General features: G+C 36.7%; 1 protein-coding gene and 1 long non-coding RNA gene across 6 annotated transcripts; one reads left to right on the plus strand and one right to left on the minus strand.

The window, feature by feature from the left end:
• Window positions 1-633: 633 nt before the first annotated feature.
• On the minus strand, window positions 634-22,930 carry LOC111327972 (neuroepithelial cell-transforming gene 1 protein). 5 transcript variants are annotated; one of them, XM_088732892.1, is made up of 21 exons: window positions 22,821-22,930; window positions 22,642-22,705; window positions 18,188-18,289; window positions 16,557-16,607; window positions 15,548-15,610; window positions 13,537-13,629; window positions 12,947-13,045; window positions 11,024-11,095; window positions 10,514-10,576; window positions 9,336-9,432; window positions 9,006-9,082; window positions 8,130-8,237; window positions 6,495-6,546; window positions 5,350-5,408; window positions 4,926-4,967; window positions 4,668-4,724; window positions 4,511-4,555; window positions 3,872-3,940; window positions 3,429-3,518; window positions 2,811-2,907; window positions 634-2,485 (listed from the first exon to the last, which is right to left on the minus strand). In XM_088732892.1, exons 1-21 carry the CDS (start codon window positions 22,826-22,828, stop codon window positions 2,337-2,339), a joined length of 1,557 nt encoding a protein of 518 aa, XP_088589018.1. In that variant the 5' UTR covers window positions 22,829-22,930; the 3' UTR covers window positions 634-2,336. The 5 variants fall into 5 exon arrangements, with proteins under 5 accessions (XP_088589018.1, XP_088589019.1, XP_088589020.1 ...); XM_088732893.1 differs by lacking the exon at window positions 15,548-15,610; XM_088732894.1 differs by lacking the exons at window positions 22,642-22,705; window positions 22,821-22,930 and adding an exon at window positions 22,091-22,320.
• A 2,673-nt stretch (window positions 22,931-25,603) lies between these two features.
• Window positions 25,604-27,514, plus strand: LOC148722773 (uncharacterized). The gene is made up of 2 exons (XR_015991452.1): window positions 25,604-25,846; window positions 26,229-27,514. It is a non-coding gene; the product is annotated as an uncharacterized LOC148722773 (long non-coding RNA).
• Window positions 27,515-27,777: the final 263 nt, after the last annotated feature.

Consider the following 27,777-nt stretch of genomic DNA (forward strand, 5'->3'; position numbering starts at 1 on the left):
CGTGAAAGCTACAGGATTACCTCAACTTTTTGAGACAACATTTACCGTGTTTCAAATGTTTTAGGAGCAAGCAAACATGGGCGAAGGATTCCAAGAGTGCACGGCAGTGTTCAGGAGTGGTCGAGGACACATGGACGTAGAAAGACTAAACGAAGGCAAGAGTTAGTCTCTCAAAATTTCCACTTAGACAGGGTCGATAAAAGAATTTGTTTGAGCGCATGGGAGTCGACGAAACTCGCCAAGGATGCATTTGGGCTCAAAGGCTATAAATGTAGCGTTAGTTTCGCCATACTTAAAGCATGCATTACGACATGCGTAAAACGCACGTAACCGCCTTAGAAAAAACGTGAAGTGGAACTATGAAAACGTTCAATAAATGGATGCTTTTATGCACGTAAAGGTTCATTTCAATGTACAGAATTTTTTTAAAGGGTAACAACGCGACAGTGGGAAGACAAGGTAGGGCTTTCAACAAATTGCTCCTTCGCTGAACCGCTTGGGTGGAGAAAAACCTTTCGGTACCGATACGAAATACTTGAAGAAATATTGATTTAAAAACTCCCTGCGCAGAAATCGCTGATAAGAAACGCTGTGAGGCAGATATAGCATGACTGTAATGACAGAAGTCACACATTTGACTGTTTTATTCTTTTATTTTTTCGGAAGTACATTTTGAAAACAATTTGATGGTTGTAAGTTTTATTAAAAAACATATGTCACATGAGGTTTCTTGAATATCAAGTGCTAGCATGTTATGACTGTTAACAGATCGACACGAAGTCGCTATGTATGGACAGATAACGATAAGTTTCCTTTCTACAAGCACGTAAAAAGTAGTAACCGCAGGAAAATGCTTCGCAACTCGTTTTGTCCCACCCCAAACTTGAACAAGAAACAAAAGTTTGATAAATTCTGGCTCTAAAGAAAAAGGGGATTAGCCGAAGCTATTTACAATACGAAGAATTTCTCAAACCAAAGATTTCATTAAAACGTAAACTGATCAAACACAACGCGACGTGTCAAAACTCTCTTAACTTTCATACACCACTTATATGTACAAAAAATTCCGTGTGAACTGTGTTAGAAAGTCGTATGACTTTTGAAACAAATTTGCACTTTAATGAAACGTATACTGATCAATATACAACGCGAGAAAGACAATTGTAAACGTGTCAAAAATCTCTTTACTTTTTTACACCACTTATATGTACACAAAAATGCCGTATGTACCGTGTGAGAAAGCTGTATGACTTTCAAACCAAATTTGCAGTAAAGTTTTTGGCTCATTTCATATGTAGATCACCTAATTTCTTCCTAACTCGTATACCTATGATTATTACTATAACTTTCCAAAGAAATTCTTATCAATTTGATCATTATTATTATAAATGCAATATTTTGTATCGTGTTAATTTTAAAATATTTCTCTTTTTAGAATATTTTCACTAAATATTTTGTAAAGGATCACTGCTTTCAAACGACTCGAAAATCGGTCACGAAGCGTTCTTACGCATCAAGTGTATAGAGATTTCTCCAGGTTATCGAGACCGAACTCGATGATTGGCCAGAAGATAGCGTGCATTCTCAGTTGACCAATCAGAATACAAAACTGTTCCCGGAGCCAATTGGGTGCAAAGACCTGAATCGACTAACGTGACTCTTCCCGTTTTTTTGAACCGATTGTGAATTGCCAGTGATTATTCCCGCGCTTACAACAGTCGCACTTGGCACTTTCGACAGTTGGGACAAAATAGCTCTAGTTTTTGTGGTAAATATAACAAGACATTCACAACATTATGCTACAGCTCGCTGTAAACTGGAGAGAATATTTGTCTACCGAAACCTGTCGGTACGTTTGAAGAACTATGACTACTCTACCTGCGAAAGCACTGGCTGTTTTTTGTTTGTTTTTTTTTTTTTTCCAAACTCTCCTTTTTTCTGCAAAATTGAGAAAGATGCTGCTACAAGGCAGGCGCAACCTCATGACTTAAATAAATCCCAAACAACTCTTTTTAGTGAAAACAATCAAAATAAAATAATTCATAATTTTTTTTTTATGTAATAAGAGACCCAGCCAGTATTTCAGTTCGGTTCACGCATCTCGTACCGATATTACAATACCATCCAACGGCGATAGAAATTTTTTTCAGAATTATCAGCATTAGTGATATTTTGGACACTCATCGCCCCCGCAAAAATAATTTCCAACAGAAGGGCAATCCTTATGTAATATTTGGAGGATTCATTCCTAAAAAGCCGACCTCAGTGCGTATGGACGCACACAGCGCATCTGTCCAGCATTTGAGGCGTTGCGTGACGTGAACACCTTCGTTACATCAAAGGTATGTCTTATAGTTCTCCGGACAGGGTATCACACTTCTAATAGCATTCAGCCACTGTTTTTTCTCCTGCTCTGTGGGAGCTTGTAGCGTATGCGACTGACCATTTTCTATGTCTGTACTTGATACTCGGAAAACGTGCTTTGCTGTTGGAAAAAAAAAAAATTAATGACGTGCGCTAAAAGTTTGTGAAAAGGGCACTGAACTGATTATTATCGCCTGTGAAGAATGGCTTTGAGCGAACAATTGATTGCGAAGTGATTTATTGAAAGATACGAAAACAGCGCCTCTTTCCTACATATAAACATGTCAGTAACCGGAGAATTTTAGCTTCAACAAATGCTGAGGTCCTAATCACTTGAGATATAGTAGCAAAGCTAGTGGCCGCATTAACAGTGGCTTCTAACGCAGTTTCTTCTTAGAAATTTGTACATCATTTGCAAACCTAAGAAAACGCTCTCTCTCTCTCACCTGTACCAAGTCTTGATATGGCTGTCTTGAAGGAGCCCCCCATTCTGACGTCACCATCCGAGAGATCTTCAACCAAGAGATTCTCGACTGGGATTGGCTGACAAATACATAGGAAAAGGTTAATAACTGAGGTGTACTGAAATGCTTTGTTGTCTCCCACACTCACAAGTGGCCCAAATTCTATTGTTTAACAAAACCGCGTCCTGCACAATCCACAATTTGGATGAACCTTTTATCTGAACAGTTATTTTTGTGAACAGTGTCAAGAGGCCCGAACGCTAACAGTGAAAGGAAATTTACTTAATTAACTCAACCCTCTTATAGAGGAAGCCTAGGGTCCACTAATTGCGTAAAACCTTGGTTTAAGTTACAACTCGTGTAGATAACCGGCCCTATAAGTTTAAACGCGAGTTAAGAACATCGGCCATTTGCACACGAACTGGAGGCGTGCAAGCAAAATTCTTCTAAGATCTTTTTTCAACTACTGTTTTTACGAAGTCTCATTTCACATCTACGAAACCTTTTGCGGTAGCAGCTTATTACTAAAAAAGAAATCAGAAAATCAGCCATTTCCATTTCCAAAAGCAGAGAATCTCTGATCCACAACAGCAAACTAACCTGCGTGAATACTTGATAACTGGCCCGGTTTTGCCTCGTTGCCGGACGAGTAAGTAGAAAGACTGTCTCCGACAAAAACACGTGTAGCTTCTGAATAGAAAGAACAGACGAATGACAAAGGGATAAATTCATAGGGAAACTGTGGCGCTGTGTCGGTGGGGATATTACAAGATAATTTGGTTTTATCGACTGTGTTGATAATGTAAGTTGGCTAGCTAAAGGGGCTAACGATGGAAATGTCAGCTTTAAAAATTCTTCACGGTGGCCAATTTACACTATCAAGTCAGCTGATAAAACCAAATTATTTAGAGGCAGAGACAGTTGATAAATATGCTCAAGAACACGGAACAACGTCAACACTTTGAAGGTTCTTTTCCTCTCTTTGACTGTCAATTAATCGTACATTATAATTATTTCTATTTTACAACACTTGTACTTCTTACCGTTCCATGTTTATTTCGAAGTGTGCCGTTGCATAAAAGCTTCTTGGCCTTGAATACATGAGGGCACATCTGCATTAAACAACAACAATGACGATAATTCACTCAAAACAGTGCTGCATAGTAAGTTAGAGCGAACGAGTGATTTTAACAACCCATGTCTAATGAGATACTTCTTAAAAAGATAGGACAAATTCGTTCCTAGGTCTTATAATTTTGATCATCAGGTAACGTTTACCCGAATGTTTTCACGTCTTGCAGGTCCGTTGCCTGTTTTTGGGTGCCTGGCATTGGTTATGTGCGTTCCCGCCTTTTACATTTGTTGCAAGTTTCCTGCACTCAGCACGGACAGGTTACAAACTTAGCGACCTTTGCCGCATGCACTTGCGCGCTTGGAATATTGCACCTATAAGCAATTGTTTCACATTTTCTTGCGCTTAGTGTTCACTACATGATTTCCCGCCCTTTGCACTGCTTACAAGCTTTCGCGCGCTTGCCACTGGTTACAATTTGCATGTTTCTCAGTCTTGAAGCTAGTTGCATGTTTCCCGCTCTTTTCGCTGATCATATTTCCCCGCGCCTTCTAATAATTAAAGATTTCCCAGATGAGAGATTTTCCAAGAAAACAGAACTGAATATTACCTGTCTGTCATCCAAGAAAACTATTCTACTGAGTACATCCTGACACTGCAACACAAAGACATCCCGTTTAAAAAGCTGAAATCAGACTAGAAGAAAAAACTTGCGTTCAAGGAAAGGAAAACAACAAAAAAAAAAAAACGGCCGTGAACTAATATACCTTTGCTTCGCCTGTTTTTCTGTCCACTTCTTCTATAATGTCTTGTAAACGGCAAATCTGCAACAGACCAAAGCTTAACTTAGGTTCCTTCATTGATCTTATTATATCACCATTATGATAATACCTAAATTAAATTTCATCACAAATTCATTCCAACCCTCGTTCACGGCACGAACGTATTCCCACTAACATTGCTCTAAGATTGAGGAATTTTACCCTTCCTCCCCGGATAAATTCCCCTATCTAACCAATACTCACCGCTCGTTCAAGTTTTCTCCAGTCGGAGTGCTCTTTCGGTGTCTGAAATATAAGCAACAGGATATTAACAGACCATTAAAATAACAAACCTTAGCTCTTAATCAAAATTTCACCGAAATCGAAATATCTCAAGTGGCTCCACAATTTAAAAGCCGGCGCGACCCGTTCAGATCTCAGTCATCTTGCAGAGTCACAAATTTTCGCTGTAAAATCAACTCCCACTTTAAGTGACTGCCACGAAAATAGGGACGTGATATTCTGACAGGCCGGAAGTTACAGCCCATCGAAGGAAAATATTAGCGACTAGTGAAGAAAGCAATAAAGCATGGCCCAAACCACAGGGAGGGAGGGAACTCCACGTGTGGTACAAATCCCTGGGGAAAGTGACAGGAAATTCCAACCACTTGATGAAAGTGTTACTCACGTATTTCTGTATACTGCGCAGCATCAACGGGTATTTTACCAGGCGACTCCTAGGCGAATCTGCAAAGAAACAAAAACAAAAATGACGCACTCTTAAGCGCGCTTATCACCCAGACTACTCGATAATTGGTTTTCAATTGACCGCGCGAGAGCTTTTAAGATTTGGAGTTTTGATATTCTCGACGTATCAAAACAGCGTACACGTGATGCAGTTTTCACACATTCACAACAAAGCTTCCCGAGAAATGATAGCGTTAAAATGAAAAAATTAATGAGCTTCCCAACTTAAAATATCCCACGTTTTATTTTTCCACATTCACAGTTCTGACCGCCCTCCTATCTACTTCATTTCGTAAGGAATTAAAGAAGTTTAAAAACCACTTTAGTTCGTGGTCCTAAGAAAGGCTAATCAAAACCATGGAGTGCTCACTTCTTTGTCCTTTTTTAAAACTTCTTGGCTACTAATTACATCTACGTCTATGAAACAACATTGTGAGTTTATTCTTGAGACTTCTTTTTGTCGCTATACTATTTTTCTGCAATTCCTTATTGCGTGAGACATTGTTAGTAACCCTTCTCCTGTTAAACCAAAAGATAAGCAACAGGAAAATCGTATTCGGCGCCAATAACAATAACAATAACACGCTCTGTGTGCGGTCAGTCATAAACGCGCGCTTGTTTAAGTTTCAGTCACAGGCATAATCCACACAACAAAACAATTCTCCATTCTAATTTCCAAACAAATCCCTAATTGGTGCCTCGGTATAGTAGCTATAGACAGCTTTTCCTCGTTCATAAGATTTTAATGGGTTGCCTGCGTCAAAACTGTTTTCGTTTTCATTGCAAGCGGAGTGAAGAAGTCTGAAGAATTAGAGCGTTGGGCTCCTTCGACCTTATTGTCAGCTCTTTTGTACTGGAATAAGTTACTTAACGGAAAACACCTCATTGGCGCTCTCTTTCATCTCTGACTTAACAAACTTTTAAAGCAACAAAAAAAAAACTAAAATCACCCCTGGAATACAATGCTACTTGTGTTTAAACAATGGTTATATTAACAAGACTTGAGCTAAAATGAAAGGTACTTAAACACCGGAAATTCGCTCCAAGTAATTGGAAAAGAAGCTTATGCGATGCGATGTAACCTACCTAAAAAGCTCCAAAGATCTAATTTCCGACTGAATGGCGAGTCACGGCATCTCTGTAAGAATTAAAAGAGAATGTGTGGATTTGTGGTTATAAAATATAAAACACACACGCGTGCGCATTCCAAAGTATCATTTCCGTTGGATCAATTTAGGTAGAGTTGGATCAGTTTAGAGTAGTGTGTTGCGACGAGAAAAACAGTATTTCACCTCGGAAAGACACCATAAAATAGTAGTTTTAAATTATGGAAAAACACCAAATTGGAGAGGAAATACCTAAGAGGAAGGAGGGTAAAGAATGGAAAGATTAATACGGATTGCAAGGAAAAAAAGCACAAACATTCGCGAAACTCTTTTCCGAATGGACCAAAAGATATGGAGTGACTGAGAGTAACGCATTTTGTTTTGTTTCGTTTTGTTCTGGGTCTCCATTTTTATCATCAAACACAATGTTCTAAGAGATGAAAGGATTTATTGTTGTTCTTTTTTTCGGTATATTTATAGTTTTGTTCTATTTGTGGTTTTCTTGCACTATTTTACACATGGGCTTTTGCCGGAAATGTTTTTAGTTATTAACTGCCAACTCCTATACCATCACCGAAATAGTATCCACCCTATCGAAGTGTCCAGAAAGTTCTTGAGGACAGAACAATGCAATTTGGAAGATGCAGATACGAACACAGGAGTCGAAACACTTAAGTAAGGGTGTTGACGAAAACCACAAACTTTGCCAAATTAATAGAAGATCACAAAACACGGAACGGTTACGACAATGATAGATTTAACAAAATTCGAAAGACCCTAAAAATATACATTAGGCAAATCTTAAATTGACGAAGTTAGGCAAGCGAAACAAATTAGCGACAATTTGTGAATCTCCGGGAGTGAAAATGAAAATCGTTCTAAGCGCACAATTTTTTACCGGGTTAGTTAGCTATTCAATACCCAGAGGCGATTGAAATGTAACTTCTCTCTAACAATAGTCATATATCGTTCAAGAAACAGGTGTTAAGAATTGTGTGCTACTGATTACCGCCAAATTCTTTCAACTGATTTACAAGGAAATAGGTACACGTTAGTGGAGAGAATTATCAGTCAGATCAGAGTCAGTGTGTTAATCGTCTTTGTTAAATCGCCCGCCCCTCTTTCGCCCATACTGTCGTGGTATCGTTCCGAGAAAAAAATAAAACCTTAAACCAAAATCAGAACAAAAACAAAACACGAGTGGGTGGAAAAGCTGTAATGACGCGCAAACTGCAAATCTAATAATTACCACTCGTTCCTTTTCCGTTGTTCTAGTTCTGTTAATTAAGGGCGTTTATCGGGAAAAGCTAAGCAAACCACGCTTTGCGGGAAGCTTTTCGCCGGAGAAGACGAACCTTACAAGGTGTGGTTCACGGAAGGAATTCCTTGCCCTTCTACGTCAGCTGGAGTTATAGAAAGAGAGTGAGGCCTTTAAAAAGCCAGCTCCACCCTCTTCCCTTCGCGAGGAAGCGACCCCCCGACCTTGGGATTTAGTGGTCCAACGTTCTAACAAAGAGTTACAGGGAACATATTGCTAAAAAGGGAACATATTGCCATTTAGTATGTTCATTTCTAAGAAACGTCAAGTCAGGATCTGCCAGGAATCGCGATTTACCTGCAGAAAGTCAGCGACGCTTCCACCTTGACGAAGTTTTTCGTCGAGAATGGTTTTTGCTTCGAACTGGTTTGCACAATATCGTGCGTAACATCTTAAACCTGGAAACTGAAGTAAAAAGAAAAATTAGTGCCAATAATTTGTTAAGAATAGTATGGTTTTTGCCTGTTGTAAAAGTTCTGTTTGTATTTGGAGCGCTTTACGATTGTAAAAGTGTCGTAGAAGCAAAAGCAAAACCAAAGCAATCATAACAGCCAATCAGAACAAAGGAAGACATCACAAGGAACCGATGAGATCTCAAACCGCCAGAAGGGCGGGTAACGCCATTGGCCGAGACGCTGATGGTCTTAGACTTAAACCTGATAGGTGGAGATAAAAAGAAGCGCGTCCTCTGGACCAGTCACAAAGCGTGATAAATATTTATTTATTACACGACTCGGGCAGTCAGAGGGCCAATAACTAAAATCAACCAATCAAAATGCTCTATTGCCGGTCCAATATTCTCTAAGTATTGGACCGGGCACTGTCCCGAATGGTCCCGAATGATACCACATTTGTGTCCCTTTGAACTTCAGTCGTATAATAAATCTTTTATTAACCAAGCTTGCTCGGGACCGTACTGGAAGAATATCGACCCTCGGTCTTTATTGTACGGACCTCGCTGCGCTCGGTCCGTACTGTCAAGACCTCGGGCCGATATTCTCCCAGTACGGCCCTCGCGCTTGGTTAATAAGATATATATATATGAACGACTCTCTTCAGCAGAAATACATCCCAGATATTGAAAACAGCATTGTTCGGTGTCCCACACGGGTCTAATGGTAGAAACATGCACTAAAACTCAAACAATAACAAAACAATTCCACACACACATACCCAGTTTAACATAATGTCTCCTATACTATCCGTTGTACCGTCGCTTGATCTTGCATTTTTTAATTTCGTGTGCAGATCTAAAACAAGTCAATATAACAGAGTTGAAGTCTTCAAACCGACAATTTCCAAGAGTATTTTGGCCTATTTTAACCTTATTCCATAGGCAATTTCTCCTTGCAATAGCAACTCATTGTCAAGCAAAAGGGAAATAATCACCAACAAAAGAAGCCCTTGATTGTTAAATAAATTCTCCTTGTCGGCAACTTAAAAAAATGTAGAGAGAACAGTATGGAGAATATTACAGTGTTAAAAGGTTTAAGGAGTTTTTACCTTGATGGAGAGCTAATAAAACTTCTAAACAGCCAAAGATCTTCATAAATTCATATTCATTCATTAACTTTAGTTTGTACATGGGCGCGTAATAAACCTGTAAGTAAAAAACCTACTGTTAGCTAGTAGAAAAAAAATTGTCCACAAATTATAGTGTACAAAATGCAAGACCTTATCTACACTTTTTCCACAACTATCATTTTCTTCTTCCCATTTTACAGAGATAGGATCATGTATCATATACCGCGGAGAGGCTTAACTCTATAAGGCTATACTCTGGGTCGAGCAATCCAAGTCAGAGGACAGTTTGTTCTCATTGGATTGTCTTTTTTAGGCTGGACATTCTAGATTCACTGTTACCATCCACAACTACACTTGGAATTTTCAAGGCCAATAAAAAAAAAAAGCTATAGGGAATAGGATGGGGTAGCTAACCACAGCTAACATGAGCCAATATTAGCGTCCCAAGAGACGCAACTCCCTTAAAAAGCCGATTGCTACTCATTATCATGGTGACAAGGATAAAATCTACCCTGATACAACATTCAGGCTTATAACCTGCTCACAATCACAACGAAAAAGAGAGTGTACGGAAGATAATTTAATACAGGGACTTTTACATGAGATGTGGTGGATAACAAATGACACCAATATTTAGCAACTCCTCATAAAAAATTACAAAGCTTCTTCTTTAAAGTGACAGTCTGACTTTCAAATGGGAGTCACTCACGAAGATTCACCAATAGCACATCGGCAATAGCTAGTGGGAACTGTAGCCCCTAATTAGCTCTTCCCTGAAAGCTTTGCAGATCATACTAGATCCCTAATAAGAGCTTTTTAACTCCCATGAGTGATCAAAACAGAATTTCCCCCTACCTTATCAATACAGTATCAAGCAGAAAAGTGACGAGAATGGAGAAAAATATCAATTAGGAGATTACTGATTGATCCAATACCAAATTCTTCAAACTAACTTCATAAGAGTTGTATTGCAGACAGGAAGGAGAGTTACTAAATGAGATCTGGGAGTGTAAGGGTTCACAGACTTGTTCAACAGCAGAGTTTAAACTGAGGGAAGGCATCAATGATGAAGGAGGGTACACCTCATAATTCACATCAACCTAGGAAAGGATTCCAAGATACACAACTTAAATATCTAATCTTGAGTTGTCTCTCACCTCCTTTATCATTTTCAAATCAGCCACAACATTTTCTTCTCCAGTGCAAACTTCATAAATAGCCTGTCATGAAAAAAAAATTTGCCTCTTAAAATTTTATAGCGAGGACACTGACTTCTTATACAAATGAAATCAAAGCCATGGAAATTTTGTATCTTTTTAATTCATTAATATCAGCAGCTCAACATCAATTATATTCCAGTCTAGCCTGAGTACAAAAGCATCTCTTAGATGGTGTCATGGTGAAACCAAAATTTTGTCACAATCAAGCTTGGGAGAAAGAAAAAAAATAAAGTACACAGCAAGAGTTGGACCCCAGGGCTTCCAATTTGGAAGCAAAATACTCTACAAATGAGCTAAGAAAAACTTTTTATATGGCAAGCAAATTACCTGGTCAATACATTTTGTATGATTTACATGAACATAATGATTACTTGAAATTTGTAGCGTGGACTAGTTGCAGAGAATTGTCTTTATGTGCATTAACTGCTTCAAACTTTCTGAACTCACCTCTTGTCGTTTTATTTCAGTCTGTGAAAGAGTAGTACTGATTCCATTGCTAGAGACTGTCTCACTCCAAGACTAATTTAGAAAGACAACAAACCAAGAAATCTTAGACCTCTACACTCTAAAGCAGAGAGATTCATCCTATAATGCAAACCTGAAAGAACTTCATTTAGGAAAAAAATCGCTATCAATGTTCAGTTTGGCTGATTACAAAAATTGTCCCTTTCAGCTTTTTATCTCAATGTTGTCACTGAAACAGTAAGTACTATATACTTATTCATTTTCAACTGAATAGTAGAACATTATTTAGTTAAGTACACTTTTTTTCATTGCAGCATAATGGGCCAGTTTGGCTTACAGTTTACTACTGCCACTAAAAAGATCCTCAAGTTTGTTTTGTTGTATATTAGTTCAAAGTTTAACATCAAAAGCACTCTTAAAAGCCAGTTAAATTAAATTTCCTCCAAGCCAGTTGGGGTTTTTCATCTTGTTATCTACTATGTTTACTTTGCAAAATTAGCTTGTGGTTATTCTAATTGGAATGCAACTCTGTAAAACGGCAGGAGTGGCAAAATACTTTAACTTCTGCCAACATTTTCATTGACAGCCACGAAAATAAGAAACAAGATGATTGAGGCAAAATATGACTTGCAAACAAAGTAGTCCCTTCAATCAGTGATGGTCAAGAAAAAATAGTAACTTTGGTATTAACTTTTTGATCATTATGTCTAATCAGTCAAATGCAATAAATAATTCAATGAACAATGCAGCAGTTAACACCGTTTCTCACTAAAGCTTTTGACTGCATTTACAAATGCAGTTAACACGATTATCTGCATTGGATCAGAAACAGTATAAATTAAATTTTCATGTCAAAGTGTGGGCTTTCAACTCAAAAAAACAAATTAGTAGGCTTTTAAAGGTCAAAGAATTCCTAATTGATAATTCGTATTGCGATGACCTTGTAAGAAAGTAACAATAAAGTCATGTTTACTTTGCAAAATTAGCTTGTGGTTATTCTAATTGGAATGCAACTCTGTAAAACGGCAGGAGTGGCAAAATACTTTAACTTCTGCCAACATTTTCATTGACAGCCACGAAAATAAGAAACAAGATGATTGAGGCAAAATATGACTTGCAAACAAAGTAGTCCCTTCAATCAGTGATGGTCAAGAAAAAATAGTAACTTTGGTATTAACTTTTTGATCATTATGTCTAATCAGTCAAATGCAATAAATAATTCAATGAACAATGCAGCAGTTAACACCGTTTCTCACTAAAGCTTTTGACTGCATTTACAAATGCAGTTAACACGATTATCTGCATTGGATCAGAAACAGTATAAATTAAATTTTCATGTCAAAGTGTGGGCTTTCAACTCAAAAAAACAAATTAGTAGGCTTTTAAAGGTCAAAGAATTCCTAATTGATAATTCGTATTGCGATGACCTTGTAAGAAAGTAACAATAAAGTCATTGTAATGCATGTGAACCATTATGAAAATATTTTCACTGCTTAAAGTGCAGAACAAGTAATTTCAAATCTCTGTAAGGAAACATGATACTTAAATGATGGCATTTATTTTGCAGTTAAGATCCCAAAAATACTCTCGTACCGTTGCATGACACTGGCTTTCTTAAAGAAATTATCAAGATGTTTTTAATCCCAGTGGAATTATAGCACACTGTTATAAACACAAGAATTATATATCCCTCTCGCATGGACCCAATCTGGTTAAATTGCCTCTTTTAACCTTAGAAAATAGAAATTTGCAAATCTTCACTTTTTTTTTTGGCCCTGTTAACATACAATTTAACAAATGCCCAGGAATAAGAGGAGGTGAGGATTCAGGGTGAATCATTGGGTTACATGAAACTGCACATGATATGTTACAACATGCAGATAAATTGAATGACAAAGACCATACCTTGCTAGGTCGATGCTTCGTTGGAGTAGGCAGAAGTCTATACCTCTTGGCAAAGTCAGAATCTTTGACTGTTAGACTGGATCGCAAACTAACTGACCGCTGAAAGGCAAAAAAAACCTCTTGGTATTAAAATCTTGAAGCAGTTAACAATAGGAGAGGCTGATAACCTCGTTAATTAACTAACGAGAGACGCAGACCTTAAATCTCTATGAAAGGGTACAATTCTGAAAGCATGTAGACACTTATTTTGGGAAAACATTGTAATTCAATTCCTTACAAAAGAAGCATAAGTTTATGCTATTTTTGCTGAACCAGAGAATAATTAAATCTCTTGATGTTCAAAGCATCAATCAGATCTCTGAGGAGACAATTACCTCTCTTCAATGGGGCAAATTGTAATTTTACAAAATCCAAAAACTTATAGTGGATTGATGGCAATTGAGCCAAAAAGGTTTAGCATGTTTGGTTTAGATTAGAACCAGTGACATAAATATAAATACACACTTTTACTGACAGAGAAATAAAATAACAGCACTGTCAAACATCAAATCTATTTTGCGAATTTCATTAAGCATGTGCATTGAACAAACCTGTACTAAAATTCCTTTCTTAGCCACATCAGGTGATGCGTCAGCTGACACAGTTATGCTGGAAACTGGGCAAATCTTCTTCGTTGTAGGTTCCTGTGGGAGAGACAAAAAATTTCACAGCTCAGGACATTGTTTGTGTTCCAAAAATAAATGATACAATGGACATTTGATGTAAATGTTAAATATACTATTCATAGAGTATTTAAACACCTGGTGGATCACAGCTCTGGTGGGTGAAGGAGCTGGCTCAAAGAACTGAGCTGCAGTAGAGATACTATGGCGGCGAAGAAGTGGCTTAATCATGTTCTAAGTTGAGAAGGCTTCTCCTTCAGGAATCAGACAGAGGCAAAATTTGGAACAGACCGGATGAGTTGTGTTGAACTCAAATAAAAAAGACCTTTCCACACTCAATAAAAATCGTCGTCTGGATGATGATAAAGCCCTACATTCACAGCATTAAAAAATCCACTCTTTAGACAGGCAAACGTTTGTACGTGTATAGAATACTTGCTTGGATTAGATCCAAATCATATATGATGCTTAGGCCGTTTCATGTTGATCTCATTTGTGTGAATGAAATGTGATCACAGGAATTCCACACAGACAAAGGGCTCATTTCAGTGTTAAATTTAGATCCGGCAGACATTAATGAAACATGATACAGTAAGCTAAGCAGAACAAATAGCTGAGACACCTTTGAAATGCAAAGGCATTTTAAGAGTTAATTCCTTCCTTTACGACTCCACCACAAGCAAGGAAAACCACAGGCAAATCTTTCTCCCACATGTTTTTGGTAAATCTTGGTCTAACATTTCGTTATATGTTGTATATTAACTAATTCTGGTAAATGCTGTATTTGTGGAGGAGTGAAATCAAAGAACACAGTTTTTCTTGAAATTTAGAAGCACACAATTGCAAGTCACTTTAGATCACCGAATGCAGCTTTTTTGCTGTGAAACAAGGCCTGTAGTCATGTTAAAGAAGCCTGATCACTGAGTTCAGCTGAGTTATGGCAAACACAGAATGTTTTGCCATTGATACCAGCAATTATATATCACACTAAGAGGGCTGTGTGAAAATTATCTTTCACGTTATTATAAGCTGGTCAGTGATAAACCCAGAATCATAAATCACCACTGACATAATACAATGTTAGCCAAAAAATTAAGTATTATAGGCTTGACAAGTGCTGTGAAATAATCCACATTTAAAAGAAGTTAATGTGCATTATTGAAAGGTCTAAGTATTTGATTCACAAAAAGGTTCTTAAGGTTTTGGGTAGAAAAGCAGTGAATGTTGTTTTTCTGTTATTGTTATTGATGTCCCAGACTTGGTTGTGTTATGACCTTTTTTTGTTCCCATTGTCTAACACTGCTGGATAATTGTATTTTTATTCTCCCAGAAGTTTTACAGTCTACATTTTCAGGTATTGTTGGATTTCTTCCACTTAAAACTAGAACGTGTGCCCAGTTTCTGACAGGTGATGCCTAAGCAGCCCTACACTCAATATATCTTGTTAAAAGCACTGCCATTTTAAATTGTAGTACACTTGATTTTAACTAAATTTCACTGAAAAGCAATCAATCACAATTATGATTTGTGTCACTTGGTAAATGATGTTAATTAGGTATGTTGATCCACAATCAAAGCAACTTGCGCTGATTTGAAATTACACCAGCCTCAAAAAGGCCATTAAAATGATGAAAACACTTCTTCATTGCTGATAAAAGCATCTGTGATTAATTCTGGTCTAGTTTAAGAGTTTGATCCAATTAACTTCCTCTCAAGTAAATCTGTTATTGTCAATTACCACAAGTTGCAGTTTCAAAAATTTCAACATTAAGTTATCAATCCTATACAAAATCACCACACTGCTGGTCCTAATTCCACCAGCATAAATAAATGTTCCCATGAATTACAGTAAAGTGAATAAAAGGAATTAATAAATAACTAACTAGTGCAGTTAATAAAATCAAAACTTGGAATGCATTCAAGATATTTATTTTCAGACCTTGATCTCCATATTTGTTACCCTGTCTTGCTGATCACTCCTTTTCCTTTTCCTTAATTGTTTCTGGTTGCACAAAAATGAGTATAATACATTAAAGACATCTCCTTTGCAAAGTAACCCCTCTTATACCTAAATTATACTTGGTACATCCATTAGCTTTTAAAACAATTAATGTTCCAAGCTGTAACCAGTTTGGTCACCATGGCAACACAAGAAAATTTTGAAGCTTAGTTACAACACCAGCACCAAGTGTTTGACACTAATATGTAGCAAGCTTTAATATGCTCATAGTTTAGTGTTAATGCTGTCTAGATAAAGTCAGATTTTAAACAAATCTGTAAATATCATTATATTAGCACTCTGTCATTTTCTTTTTATGCAACTTTGCCTCTTTCCTCCCTCTTAATTTGAAGCTTAGATGCCAATTCGGCGCCATGTTTTTTGACACTTATGCCGCGTAAGCTGTGATTGCTAATATGCTCACAACTTAATGTTTATGGTATCAAGTTGACCGGAGATAAATAAATCCATCAAAATCGGCAACATGTTGGACATCACTCCTCTTTTTGAATGTACAAATTTGCCTCTTTCTCCATATTTATCTACTCGGTATCAAACCTTGAGATGTGACATGAAAGGGTTAAAGTTGGGGTTAAAGTAAATTAAGCATGTGCATACAATTTTATTACTATACATGCAGTGCTATTTTACTTTACAATAGAAAGTATTTTCTCTTTCTCCTCAATTTCACAAAATGCTCACTAACTTTAGAACATTAACAATGAGGAATAGAAACACAACAGCTTGTTATATCAATGGGAAACACTTATCACCAACTTGGCAACTTTAGCAGCTAATTCAACCTGAACAGTGTTCCCACTCACTGTAGCAACCGAAAAACAGCGGCAGCTTAAGAGTGCTGAACATGCTATCAACACTCTTCAGAAATAACGATGGGTTTATGATAGAAAATAAAGAATAAAAAGAGTGAAGACATATACATTCCAACCTTGATATCCTTGATGTCAAGATTCTTAATGTTTAAATGGTTGCCACGTTTCTGAAATAAATTTAGAAGAAAAACCTCGTTTGATTTGTTAAATGAAAAGCACATGCAAAAGATCATGCAGTGTCTAATAATTAAAGGCTACAGCAATAAAAGTAAAGATTTAATACAAATATAAAATTCTTGTGCCAAAAAAAATTTGATACCTAACCAATGTGTGAGGTCCTGGCCAGGTCAAGTAAAGCCTCCCCTCCTTTAATTTCCCTGGATTCTTTTTGTATTTAATATATTAATCAGTAGTTTCACTAGCAACCTTTGTGGCTTCCTTTGGTGTTGATGTTTGGGATCCCATGAAAATGGGTTCCCACTCCACTGATAAACATTCTTGTGATCAGTGGGTAAAAAGGAAAAAAGAGTATGCAAGGGTGGGAATGTGTACGTAAAATGAATGGAAAAGTTAGTCGTTAAAATTGAGGAAGCGACTTCTATAACAACAGCACGCTCCTAAACTCAATTTAAAAATGTAAAAAATATATATTATAAAAATAATAAATAAAATTGAAATAAAATAATTTAAGTTAAAATGTTATATCAAAGTAACTAGCAAAGGTTGCTAGTGAAACTACTGATTAATTATTTAATACAAAAAAAAAAATTGATACCTCACCAACATACACTGTATGAGGCGCTGGCCAGGTCAAACAATGCCTTCCCTCCCTTCCCCTGCATTTTATGAATTAGGTGATCATTTGAAAATTGGATCTTTTTGTACTCTCGAATAATAATACTAATAATAACAATAATAAAAATAATTTAATATTTATATTGCACAAGTTAACATGTGTATATGATCAAATACGCATCACAACACTTTTCGGGGGACTTTGGCCGGACTGCATTGATCAGCAGTTTACAAACAATGGAAGGAAACTTATTTGAAGATGCCCCCCCCCCCCCAATTTAATTTGATAGCTTTTGCCAACCGGCAGGGACACCGCAACAGCTTGCGCCAATTACTGCAGGCCCAGTAAACCCACCCATCCCACCCCAGGGGAGGACATCCATCACACAGTAATCTCGTGTGTGGGAAATTAATGACTCCTACCCCCAACCCTACAGGAGATGGGACCCCCATTTATTCGTCCCTATCCGAGAAGACTAGAATATCTAAACCATTTCTTGATGTTATAGAAGGGCAGCAAATTCTTCTTGATTATTTTAAGACCCTGAGTTTTGGTCCGGCCAAGCTCGAACCCTTGACCTCCCGCACAACAGTCCAGCACTCTATCCGTTGAGCTAACTGGGAGGAGGTTAGAAAACAGGCCAGACCACATCACAGTAATCTCATGAGTAGGTTCTTTAACGTCCCCTGCCTAACCAAATTAACTAATTAACAGATGCAGGAGACAGAATTAATAGATGCAGGAGAATAATGCAGTCAGTTCGAAAACGTTCAAATTAGGAGTCAACATCGAATTTGAACATTTTCAGAATAAATACACGACTTTAAATGACAAAACAAACTGGATTCTATTGCAAAATAATCAACTTTCCTGACCTGTCACACTTTGTAATAATTCAATATAATATTATTAATTAAAATTAAAGCAATTTTTTACATAAAAAAGTATTACCTTGAAAGATCTCAAAGATCTGTGTAGAATGTCGTCTTTCTTTCTGATACTTGAATCTAGAGTTTCACTTTTATCCAAATTCAGTGTTTTTGACATCTGTGCCTGTTGTAATAAAAAACAAATTAAGATATTTTGAAAACTGACACTCAAAAAGGAAAACTGAGACTCAATCATTTAACCTCATATATGAACACAAAATAACCAGCAGATCCTACCCTTGATTATAATATGCCCACCCAATCAGAATACTGCTATTATTTGAGAATTAGGAGAATATACATTTATTACACGACTCGGGCAGTCAGAGGGTCAATAACTAAAATCAACCAATCAAAATGCTCTATTGCTGGTCAATATTCTCTCAGTATTGGACCGGGCACTGTCCCGAATGGTCCCGAATGATACCGCACTTGTGTCCTTTTGAACTTCAGTCGTATAATAAATCTCTTATTAACCAAGCTTGCTCGGGACCGTACTGGAAGAATATGGGCCCTCGGTCTTTTTTGTATGGACCTCGCTGCGCTCGGGCCGATATTCTCCCAGTACGGCCCTCGCACTTGGTTAATAAGATATATATATGTATATATAAAAAAAGGATAGTTTGCAAGATTCTTGCTAAGCGCTGGCTGCCAGGAGAATTTGCCAGAGGAAAATGCACGGATTACCATGGCCAGTGATTGCTCTGTAAAGCACATTGGCCACTTCTGAGGTAACTGTTATACACAAATTCGTTCAATATCAAACTCATCTTTGACTGCCCCACTTGAAATTTCAGCTAGCAGCCCAATTTTTCTGCTACAACCCTGGCTACCACTCAGAAACTTACACTTAGTATCCTTGGAAATTGTTGTCAAAAAAGGGAGAAATTCTAACTTTACACATGTTTCTATTTCACAAAATGAAATAAACACTCCCCCAGAATAAAATGCTAGAAATGCTACAACAAATGCCACTGCCTGACTTTATTTTAGCAGGAGTTGTTGATATGGTACGTGGTTTTTCGCTTTTTTATAAGTGTGCACTTACATCTGTCAATAACAGACTTTAACGAAAACATTTTCGATGATAGTGTATGGAAATTACAACTGAAAATTGAGCAAAAAAATTACATAGTTTAAATATAAAATTTAGTTGTATTCTATAGAAACTCTTAAAATCCTTTCCATTTGCAAAGGGAAAATTTGTATTGATGCTTATCGCAGGCAGGTTTTGATTGAATGTACATACAGAGAATTCTTTATAAAAGTAACATCTCTTTTATTAATTATATATACAAAAGAATTTTACAAAATGTTAGATGAATACTGTCAGTCTGGAATCAAGAGCCACATACACTGTACAAAAACACTTCAAAATAACTCCAACCAAAACTAAAATGCATTTTAAACAATATCACATGTTTTCTGGTCAATGACTGTTTCCGACCTACCACTGATATATAGTATATGAGGCATGACCTAGCAAAGGTTTTATTTAATTCTGATAAAACAGAGAATGTCTAAACTGTTCTGACTTATCAATTGAAGTTATAAGATTTATCTTCAAGTAATTTTAAGATGTCACCATCATTTTCAAATTAAAGAACTTTTGCATGTGTATTTTTACAGATACAACTATTTTGTTGTTGCTGATGGGTTTGTTATCATCTTTTTTGATAGCCAAGAAACCACACAATGCAGCAATAAGTTTTCATAAATTTCAAAACAAAATTTAGTTTCCTCGCAAAATATCTCATGTAGCTATACACAACACTAATAACATACCTTCAATCCATAATGGAAAACATGGAGCACTAGATGTGAACAGTAATTGCAAAGTTTCTTTTCACTACGCAACTATTTCCTGAAGTGTCATCCTGCTGCTAATTTTCCCAATGAAAAAATTAGTCCCGCATTGCTAAGAGTGTATTTTCCTGTTTTGAAAACTAATGCTCGACGTAAGTCAAATTTCCTGTTTGCAGATTAAATAAGCACCCTGGAAAAGTCAATTGTTGCTCAGACCGGATTACAACAAAACAAAGGTGTATTTGCAACACAATTCAAACAAACTGTTTCTAGGGTAAAAGACAGCTATTGACATTAAACACTGCTGTTGTCTGTATAAATTAACACTCAATTGACAAACAGTATCAAACGCTAATTAGCACAAGATTGTTTATGAAACGTGATTGAAATAACAGGATTTCCAGTCCACTAAAACAATTATCTTGCTATTTTTTAATCATGTTAAAAATTTTGTTGGCATATTTTGATGAATATACAATAGGGAATAAATTTATTAACTTAAATATATTGTTCCATTTAGGCTATCAACATGGAAGGTCAGGACATACAAATAACATCCATGTATTTCCAAGACCACATGTATATTCAAAATATTTCTAGGGCCAATATCTGCATAATTTTTATCCTACATACAAAGTGTGTCAGTAGAGATTCAAAACAGAACATTTTGCTCAAAACTTAATTAAAATTTCTTCTTTTTCTAAATTTTATGCAGGTTAAAGTGAATTAAATCTTAAACAAAGCAAAATGTAAATCACATTTATTTTGTTTGAAAACATTTTCACTTACAATCTGTTTTTAACTGAGATCACAAATACCATGTGCAAAAATTTATTAGGAAGTCATATTCTGTGAATTTAAAACTATTGCAAGATACCATTCTTATTCCAGTTGTCCACCCATGCTAATTAAAAGTGAATTTCAACTGGCAAATATTAAAATTTAAAAATGTTCATTTTCAGTGATATTTAGTCACAAATTGATTTCAAAGGCAGAAAAAAATTTACAAATGACAGTCTCACAAGATTCTGCTACAACTATATATTGCCGCCTAAATATAAAAGTTATTCATTCTGAATCCAACACTCTCTCGTAATTAAAAAGACTGTATGTGTTGAAGACTAAAGGATTCGTCTTGAAATAAATCTTACAAATATTAAAATGGTCTACCCACTAGTGATAAAATATACAAAAAAAAAATTAAAAAAAGTAAATAGTATTGATCGATTACTAATCTCTAAGGCAACAACAAAACAAAAAGTAAAGAGTTAAAAAATTGATTGAATCGAATTACAAAACTATGTACTAAATTAAAAGAGGAACAAAGGTACAGGTGCTAGCTAGTGTGTTTGTAGAATTATTTGTCACTTAAAGCTAACACATCTTTACCTTGTTATCAATAGCTGAAATAGCATCTTGCACAATAAAAAAATTCAAAAAAATTGTGAGTTCACGAAGTGATGTTATTCCTTTAAAACAACTCTCTGAAGGAAGATATCTCACTGGAAGTTACAAGTAATTGTCAAACCCACATCCGATTCTGTCATTGTCAACAACTATAATTCCTATAACTGCTTGATTTCCTAGATCAAACAACAATGAATTATTTAGATCAACAGAGAACAGGTTAACTTTGTTTTCAAGTGAATATTCTGAGATTAGGCCAGCTCAGGCCTAAATGCAGAGGATGACTGCGATAACACGCTACCAACAAAGTACTGATTTCCCTTCAAAAAAAATGACTGAGAACTGCTAACATTTCAGGAGCATGGGGATTGCTGTCGAGTTTCTAACAGCTTTTTTCTGAGAGTTTATATTACATTTTCCCGTCGAATCGCGTCACTTTGTTAGACATATGGTTTCTTGGCCATAAATGTTTAATCGCAATATCAAAATGAAAAATATAAAGTGTAGCGCGTCAGTAACGAATGTGTGAAGGCAGAGGCCATTCAAAACTACGTCTTAAACGTTATCCCCGCCTTTAAATAAATTACAAAGCCATATTCTACTTTAAGATTACTTCGATTACAAGTATCAGGCTCTAACAATTAAAGTACTGGTGTTAGACAATTATTTTGAATGAGTTTTGGCTGCGATCAAATTGAAGAAGATAGCTTACCTCAAATAATACGTGGATGTTTACATCATTGACTTTGAGTGCAACTTGGAGACTCTCCGATGAAACTCAATTCGTTTACGATTTTACAAGAGAGAATTAACTTATTCTACCTCGTCTTTGTCGGTTTTACAACAAGATAACGCCACAAATAACAGTTAAACCTGTTAACAAAAGCGATAATAATAATTTTTTGGGCAGAGGCCCAAACGCTAAATAGTCCAATATCTTTTGCCAATTGCAAATCGTTCTTTATTGTTCAGTCACGGATGAAAAATTATTTATGACACTATCAACTGTCGTTTCAAGGAATGTAATGCATCAAATGAAAGCCGGAAAAAGAATGAGTACTCATTATTCAATGACTCCTACACTGATTTTAGCGAACGTACAGCTAGTTGACAAATTGTTGTTTCTGGCGCCTCGATCGAACGAATTCACTTTCGCATAACTCACACGCGACCGATATCGAAGTCAAACGTAGAGAAGAATCAAACCGCTTAAGATCATGAATAGTATCATTACAATCTAAGAGGAAACATTGACTTCCATACCTTCAAACATCCCTTGTCTCTGAAAGCTCCCTTTTGTTTACTAATCGTCCCGGATCTGAGTTCTCTGAAACAAAGACCGTGAGTGCTCAAGTAAACAACGCATTCAAATCTACAAATACACTGGTAGCTTCTATTCAAAATCAAAGCTGCGTCATTCAGCTTTGACTCGGCCAGCTTACCTCGACATTCCCGTGTGACACTGGAGAAATTTGAATATGAAAGGAGCTCTCTAAATAGGGAAAGGCTTCCTCTTTCTTTGGAGCTCAATAAGCACGCGCGCTGTATTCGAATCCAAACTGAACGTCGCTCAAAGTCGTTATAGACCAATCAGAACGTGATTTGGCTCTTGGGGACAAAAATGGCTTCTCCCCCTTCTCCTCCCTCGTTACAAATGTCCCGAGTTAAAATTCTAATTTTTTCTTTTTTTCATTTTATTTGTTTTCCTTTCCTTTTCTATGCCTAAAAAGATAAAAATCGCGCAAATTGGGTACATAAAGACTTTAGTTATTTGTCCTATACTGAACTAAAGCAGAACCCTCCCAAATATTCCTAAATGTGTTCCTTGCACGTTCAAAGAGTGAATTTAATCATTTATCGAACCAGATCACAGCGGATATCGGTTAGGTTATCTGCAATATTGCATCCTCGTAAAATGTTTCTGTAAAAACTAAGGGTGTCCTTATTCCGTCTTTTGGAAAAAAAAATCCTTTAGCTCATTGTTATATAGAAATATTTAGATAGTTCGAACAATCGAGGAATTAGAAAAATAGACAAAGGAAACAGAGAAATCAATACCTCCCCTTCAGTGACGTACATAAAGGCACATGTACTGTAAGATACAAACAATTTGTCGTTCAAAGGTCGGCATTACGTTTTAAAAGGGAAATGTAATCGTTTGTCACACGATGTGGTCCCTTGGGTCTTCTTCGGGCGAAGAGTCGACTGATTGCGCGTCCAATGGATGCTGTTGTGCTCAGCCCATCTGTTCATGCAGACCAGTGGAGAAGATGCTGAGTAGGAATATGAAATTGAGGCTCTACGCAGATGACACAACCGGTTATGCTGCTAGTAATTCACTTGCGACCTTGCAATTCTACATCAACAGTGACCTGATGCGATTAGCACAAAGGCCTGGAAGATAACTACCTCACCATCAATGCCACTAAGACACAGGCTATGATTGTTGGCAAATGCAACTTTAATTATGAGCTCACCGTAATGTCAAATAATATTATTGCCATTGATGAACTTAAATTGCTGGGAGTGACGATTGACAACAAGCTCACTTTCTCCTCACATATCAAATTGATTCTTAATAAAAATTCACGCAAAGATGGCTGCCTTGCGCAGAATTAGGAATTTTATTGACAGTAACACAGCGCTTAAATTATATAAGTCGTACATTCTACCTCGCTTTGACTATTGTAGTCCTCTTTTATTATGAATTAATAACACTTCATCAGATAAGTGAGAACATACCAATTATTACGTACTTAGAGCTCTCTCGCTACGAGCAGATCCTGTCGCAGTACAATTTAGATTCCATTAGGCGCCTGGTCCAAGCTCTCACACTTGTGTACAAAGGCTATCCTAATTATATAAGTAATATGGTTAGAATTAAAAACTGCGCTTACAGTCTTCGCGGTATTGGTAGCAGACTCGACCAGCCGGCCCCCAACACTAGTTATAGACACAGATCGTTCTCGTATATTGCGTGTCGTCTCTCGAACAATTTACCTTCGCATGTTAGGGAGGCCCCTAACTTTAAAAATTTTGAGATACAATGAGATATATGAAGTTCGTATATTTTGTACTGCGGTATTAGATACATATGATGCACGATCCTCGCAGTAGATAGCGCTATTTAAGCAATAGCGAAAATCAGACCTGAAAAAAATCAGGCCTGTAGGGGCTTCGAACCACTGACCTCTGCGATACCAGTGAAGAGGTCAGCGGTTCAAATCCCGTACAGGCCTGATTTTTTTCAGGTCTGATTTTCGCTATTGCTTAAATAGCGCTATCTACTGCGAGGATCGTGCATCATATGTACTTAAAAACTTTCTTACCCAACTCAGGAAAGTTAAGTTGTTGACTTGTGATTCGTACTCTGACTAGATTATATTGTAGCCGATGGTATAAATGGTTTTAAATTCCTCGTAATAATTCTTAGTCTTTTTTCTTTTAAATACATTTTTTTTAGCTTATTGTACAGTTTTTATTGTACATACACGTACATTTTTGTAACGAGTCTTTTTCTTAGACTCATCAATGTCACGTGTCTAAATAAAGTTATTCATTTCATTTCATTTCAGGAAGTTGGGATAAGGCCAAGATTCTACAAAATCAGCTGGCTTAACTGACTTGTAGAATAGCGTCGAATGAAGATTGAAATTTGCGCTGAATCATTCAACTTGTTCAATTCTCTGTAATGCAGGAAGTCTAAATTAAACTCTGCCTCAAGATAGTGAAAGATAACCGAGACCGTGACTCAACGCCTTTTGAGAGCGGAACTTCAGAAGACGGTATAATTTACGTAAACTTTTCAGTCATGAATTTTAATGACTCGATCATAATAATCAAGGAAGAGAACTACCTTTAGACAGTAACAAAAATAGAGGATCCTTATATCTTGCCAAAACCAGAGGGTCATTCATGCAATGGAAATGAAAATTATTTGACAAGTAGACGGATGTCACATTTTTTTGGAGGAATGGTCTCGAAAAATATTTGAGCAGAGATAATTAGATGAAACAAAACTCATTTCCTTCTGCTGCGTAAATCTTAGAGCACGCAATGCGGAAACAATGAAATCAGACAACCTGTTAAAGTCCGGTCTGTAAAAGCTTCTGATTTATCTCATTTCCTTAGAAAGTAAAATATCACTACCCTAAGTTGAAAGTCATCGACTAAAGCCTCCATCCTGTCCTACCCGATGGAACAAGAGACAGACCAAGACAGAGAAAGGTATAGGGTGGAACCCTAGAAGTGAAGCTGCACTATCGATAACAGAACATACAATTGCGCAGGCGTAGGGAACAAATCTCACCAAAGTACTTCCCTTCCAAAACAAAGTCATGCATTTTTACGTTAAAATTTCCACTTCCCGTGCGTCATCAGTAGGAATGAATAGTGAGCTCAAATCTTCACGAAGGGGGAAAGTTTCTAAACAAACTGTGGTACTGCGTCGGTGGGGGAAGATTACAAGGTGATTACGGTTTGTTCAATATTGAGTTGATAATGCAAATTGGCCGCCGTAACGAGTTTCAAAGCTGACGTTTCAATCGTTTAATAGCCCTTCTTCAAAGCGAAAATTTTGACGCACGAATATTTGGACCACTAGAGAGTTTTAGATCCACGTTTGTTGTGTGAACCGCAAACGTCAAACCGCGGTTAGCACTTTAAGGTTAGACGTTAGAAGTTTCGAGATTTTTAGCTTTTGATCGAAGTCGGCCTTCATCTGAAAAAATTAAACATGTGCGCCGCCACCTCAAAGGATGGAGGTTCTTCATTTCAAACACAAAATATAGCAAAAATTTGGTTTTCTAGCGTCCCAAACTGAAAAGACTTCATCTCACATATATTTACAGGACATATGTGGGAAATTTCGAAACAGGAAGAAGACAAGCACCGAAGAAGTTGATGTACCTTGACCTGCCTTGCCTAAAAGTAACTACTTGGACCACAAACGGCGCACGTGACTGCTAGAGTCTGGTCACATGACTCTTAGCGATTTGCGATCACACGTTTCACTCTCTGAAAAATCTTGGGTTTACTGTCGTTGTTAACGCCCGCAAAAATGCGAAAAAAAAAAAGTCCAGCGGCGTTTTCTCTTTAGTTGTCTTTCGTTTCCTCCATTTTATTTTTATTTTATTTGGCTTTTGTGCCTTGTACAATAAACATAAGAAATATATGTTCAACATATATCCACAGACTGTACCCTTCACAGACTGAGTCTGTGAAGGTACAAACGAATTAGTAAGGTCTGTTTAAATCGCGAAAATGGCGTCCTGAATCGATCCTAAAGAAAGGGCTTCAGTTTATTGTCACAACGATGTTCAAAGCCAATAGTAAAAATGTGTTACAAGAAAAACCTTACTAAAAAGAATATTTTGAAAACGATTTACGGGGGGGACAACAATTTTTGCAACGGCTGTAACATGAGAGATGTTGTTTACTTCTAAGCTATGCGAGCTGTGTACAACTTCGAAATTATTATGTTTCGACGCCAAGAGACTTTAAATTGTGTTCAGTTGATAATCTCTTGTTGACGCATAATATGCAGGTAAACAGCTTCCAGGCGGCTTATTTTTCTTTTTTTAAGTATAGAGAGAATACTTTGCTTGATTCTTGTGATATGATTCGATATGATTATTTCCATTTACATCAGATTAATGATTTTAAAATTAATCTAAAGGAACATGTAATGCCCACGCACTGAAGTCTTTTTTCAATTCCATTTGCAAGATTTAACATTCTTATTCAATGAGGATTGCATTGATCAATTTTAGATTTCTGGCCATTCTGTGATTGTATTTTAACAACTTTGAAAGTGGAATTTTTCAATTACAGTCGGAATCATGAAAGACCTCTACGACGGGAAGTACACGTTTTATTTATTAGTCTCCGTCAATTTGTGCAAATCCTCTTTAAAAGGATAAAAAAAAAATTAAAAAGCTCCGTCTTTTTACAAAGCTACGCGTAATCATGTTCTGGCTTCACTCTTAATCAATTCATTGGCTAGAAGATATCTCTGGCCAGAATTTTTTAGCCACAACAGTTCAAGAAAGCTTCCCTTTTATCTCGAGAATTTGTTCAGTAAGTGCATGGTTTTCATATTTCCACTGTAAGACGAAATAAATGTTTTTATTGTGTACTCGATGTTTCGTGATTGGTTGCTGTCCAATAACACACCTCTGACGTCACAGGAGAACTTGTATTTTTCACTCCGTCCAGCATGGCGCACAGTTTTGGAAACGTTGGCGAAATCATTCCGGATTGAACAAGCGAAGATCATAAGAAAAGTTTAACAAAGGGAAGAAAAAGATAAACTCAAGAAAGAAAAAGTGTCTTGAAAACACTTAGACTGGAACAATCTTAAAGGCAAGTTTTATTTAAATTTGATTGACTTACCTCAGT

Source organism: Stylophora pistillata, chromosome 9 (genome assembly GCF_964205215.1).
Source record: "Stylophora pistillata chromosome 9, jaStyPist1.2, whole genome shotgun sequence".
Taxonomy (NCBI): Eukaryota; Metazoa; Cnidaria; class Anthozoa; order Scleractinia; family Pocilloporidae; genus Stylophora; species Stylophora pistillata.

Coding starts and splice junctions, on each gene's coding strand:
- LOC111327972 (XM_088732892.1), bottom strand. Junction 5,409..6,494: donor AGATCTTTGGAGCTTTTTAG/GTAGGTTACATC, acceptor GTTTCTTTGCAG/ATTCGCCTAGGAGTCGCCTG. Junction 2,908..3,428: donor GTTATCAAGTATTCACGCAG/GTTAGTTTGCTG, acceptor TGTATTTGTCAG/CCAATCCCAGTCGAGAATCT.